The 3,389-nt window shown below is 36.1% G+C and overlaps 1 protein-coding gene across 1 annotated transcript; it reads right to left on the bottom strand.

Annotated features, from left to right (window-relative positions):
* Window positions 1–2,282: 2,282 nt before the first annotated feature.
* On the bottom strand, window positions 2,283–3,317 carry LOC106764600 (uncharacterized mitochondrial protein AtMg00810-like; the record flags this gene model as incomplete). Its single annotated transcript, XM_014648882.1, has 1 exon — window positions 2,283–3,317. A coding segment is annotated over one exon (1,035 nt), but the record flags the coding sequence as incomplete, so codon positions are not given.
* Window positions 3,318–3,389: the final 72 nt, after the last annotated feature.

Genomic DNA, 3,389 nt, shown 5'->3' on the forward strand with positions numbered 1-3,389 from the left:
AATCGATTATTCTAGTGAAAAATACAAGGTTTAAGATTTTCCTACTACATCCAAATTCTACAAGTTGCTTTTTAAATAATTCTAATGTTCTCTTCAAATAATACTTCTTGCAGCATCATCAAAACAATTCTTCAGGATTTACCAATACTCCTTATTGGTAACAATCTCCCCCTTTTTGATGATGATAAAAAATTCTCTTTTTAAAAGCAACTCTGGTTTACCTGCAACACATACAAGCTAATAGACAACAACAAAGTTAGCAGTACCTGTACCAATTGTAATATATTTCTCCCCTTTTCTTCTCCCCCTTTTTGATCATAAGCAAAAAGATTAATGCAAAAATCTCCCCCTTAATATGAGCTCCCCCTCAGTTATGTAATGTATGCATAAAATGGACATAAAAGCTCGTTTGATTAAAAAGAGAAGGATTACATGAAGTTCATAAAGATCATTCCTAAAGAGGTAAATAAACACAAAGGAAATAACACAACAAACAATCTTAGTGGCCTATTTCTAAAATTCAGGACTAGGGGATCTTTCAGTAGGTGGGATATTGAGATGACTCTCGATGTTAGATAGGCGAACATCAAGCTCAAGAAATTGATCAACCATGTATTCATCAAGAGATTGCTGCCACTCATAAATTTCATCAAAATGTGTCTTCTGTGCTAGACTCATATCCTCCAATTGTTTAGACAACCTTGCAAAGTGATCTTCCATAGAAGTTGAGGAAGATGAGGGTATGTTGGATGGTCCAGTATCAGACGAAGCAGCAACACTCACTGGGTCAGCCATATGAGTGTCCATGTCATCATCTTCATCTTCATCAGGATGGTCATCATCTTTGTGGATAAGAACTCTTCCTCTGGTAATGAATCCCATCTGAAAAAAGGTAGTATCTCCAATTTCTGATGCCACAACTTCAATGGTTTGGACAAGTTCTGCTTCAACATTTACACCTTTGTACTCTAAAATCCTAGAAATAAGAAGAGCATAGGGAAATTGATATGAATGGGATTTCTTGGCTTTTACCATCGTGTCAGCAATGAGAGCAGGCCAGTCGATGTGTATGTGATTTAGAATCCCATACAAAAGAAGTAAATCCTGCTCAGAGCATTGAGCATGGTTGGTTGCTCTAGGACACAAAATCCAGACCATCAAGTAGTGAATCATCCTTTCTTCAACTTTGAAACCACCAACAAGTAATTGCCTTCGGTTGATTTGATGTTCAAGATGACGCAAGAAGGATTGGAAAGTCATCAACCTGTTGAAATCTTCAAGTCCTAAATGGACTTTGACAGCATCATCCCAGATGGGAAGTTGGGCAACATTGGTCCATATGTCATCATCTAAAATAATGCGCACACCCTTTACCTTAGTGGATATAATCCCATCTCGATAGCGCAAGTTGAAGTAGAAGACTCTTATAAGATCGGGATAAATACATCCTTTTTGTTCTACTAGATGCGTTAGTCCTTGCTTAGCAAAAATATTTGGAAATTGAAAACCATAGAAACGGAAAAAGTCAAGACGGATATACTTTACCGCCATGATTTTCCTTTCTTGCCAAGAATTTACAAAGTCCGCATGTTTTCCTTGATCGGATATCCACCCATCAATGGTGGCAGGACGTGGTTGAGAGGAAGAGGAAGCTCCAGTTGCTCTGCGAAGATGCCTTCTTGAATTAGCCATGGAGGAAGTTTAAGAAAATGAAACTTTAAGAACGTGAAGAGAAATGGAGAGGATTTGAGCTCTAGATTTGATTTCATTAGTATTTGGGTGCAAAGGAGTGTCTAATAATCGATTATGGGGGGCTATTTATAAGAAAAATGGAAAAACGAGTTGTTTATGGCCGTTTATAGTCGTTATGGGACGCTCCAACGACTCTATTTTTGAAACTGTCAGCGTCATAATCGATTATGGCTCGAGATAATCGATTATCTGCTCAAAAATTGCTGCCCAGAAATTGCATGATAATCGATTATGCCTGATGATAATCGATTATCTGCTCAAAAATTTCCCAGATTTGAGTTTTGTGATTGAATAATCGATTATAGCCTTGTGATGATCGATTATGAAGCGTTAAGTTTACGAAAATGCAAAAATTTTCATAGGCTTTGATCCTAAGACATGTCTAATACTCCTAACTCTCTTCTAAGCTCAAAAAATCTATCTTTAGGTAGTGCCTTGGTGAAAATATCAGCTAATTGATGCAAAGTATNAACATATTCAATTTGACAATCCCCTTTTTGAATATGATCTCTTAAGAAATGGTGTCTAATTTCTATGTGCTTAGTTCTTGAATGCATTATGGGGTTCTTGGTCAGATTTATAGGACTAGTATTATCACATTTTAAAGGAATATTGTCAAGGAAGATATCAAAGTCTTCCAGTTGNTGTTTCATCCACAAAATTTGGGCACAACAATTGCCAGCTGCAATATATTCAGCTTCAGTGGTAGACAAGGCTACACATGCTTGTTTCTTTGAGTGCCAAGACACTAAAGAACGACCCAAAAAGTGACAGGTTCCGTTAGTACTTTTTCTATCAATTTTACAACCACCATAATCTGCATCAGAGTAATCTATTAAACTAGGTGAAGCATCAGAGGGATACCAAAGTCCAAAGGAAGTGGTTCCCTTAAGATATTTTAGGATTCTCTTAACAGCAGTCAAATGTGATTCTTTAGGATTAGCTTGGTACCTAGCACATACACATACACTTTGCATAATATCTGGTCTACTAGCAGTTAAGTACAGTAAAGATCCTATCATGCCTCTAAACATAGTTTCGTTCACTCCTTTTCTAGTTTCATCCTTATCTAAATAATATGAAGTACCCATAGGTGTACTGGCTTCTTTGCAGCTATCCATACCAAATTTCTTAAGAATTTCTCTATAGTATTTTGTTTGGGAGATGAAAGTACCTCCATTCATTTGTTTTATCTGTAGTCCTAAGAAGAAATTTAACTCACCCATCATAGACATCTCAAACTCACCTTGCATTATTTTTGCAAATTCTTCACACAAAGAGTCATTAGTTGACCCAAAAATAATATCATCCACATAAACTTGCACAATTAAAATGTGTTTTCCTACTTTCTTGATGAATAAGGTTGAATCAACCTTTCCTCTAGAAAACTCATTTTCAATCAAGAAGGTACTAAGTCTTTCATACCAAGACCTAGGTGCCTGTTTAAGACCATAAAGGGCCTTTTTCAACTTGTAAACATAATCAGGAAATTTAAAATCTTCAAAGCCAGGAGGTTGACTAACATACACTTCTTCTTTTATAAAACCATTTAAGAAAGCACTTTTCACATCCATTTGATACAGTTTAAATTTCATCAAAGATGCATATGCAAGTAATAATCTAATTGCTTCTAACCT

This window comes from Vigna radiata, chromosome 6 (genome assembly GCF_000741045.1).
Source record: "Vigna radiata var. radiata cultivar VC1973A chromosome 6, Vradiata_ver6, whole genome shotgun sequence".
Classification (NCBI taxonomy): domain Eukaryota; kingdom Viridiplantae; phylum Streptophyta; class Magnoliopsida; order Fabales; family Fabaceae; genus Vigna; species Vigna radiata.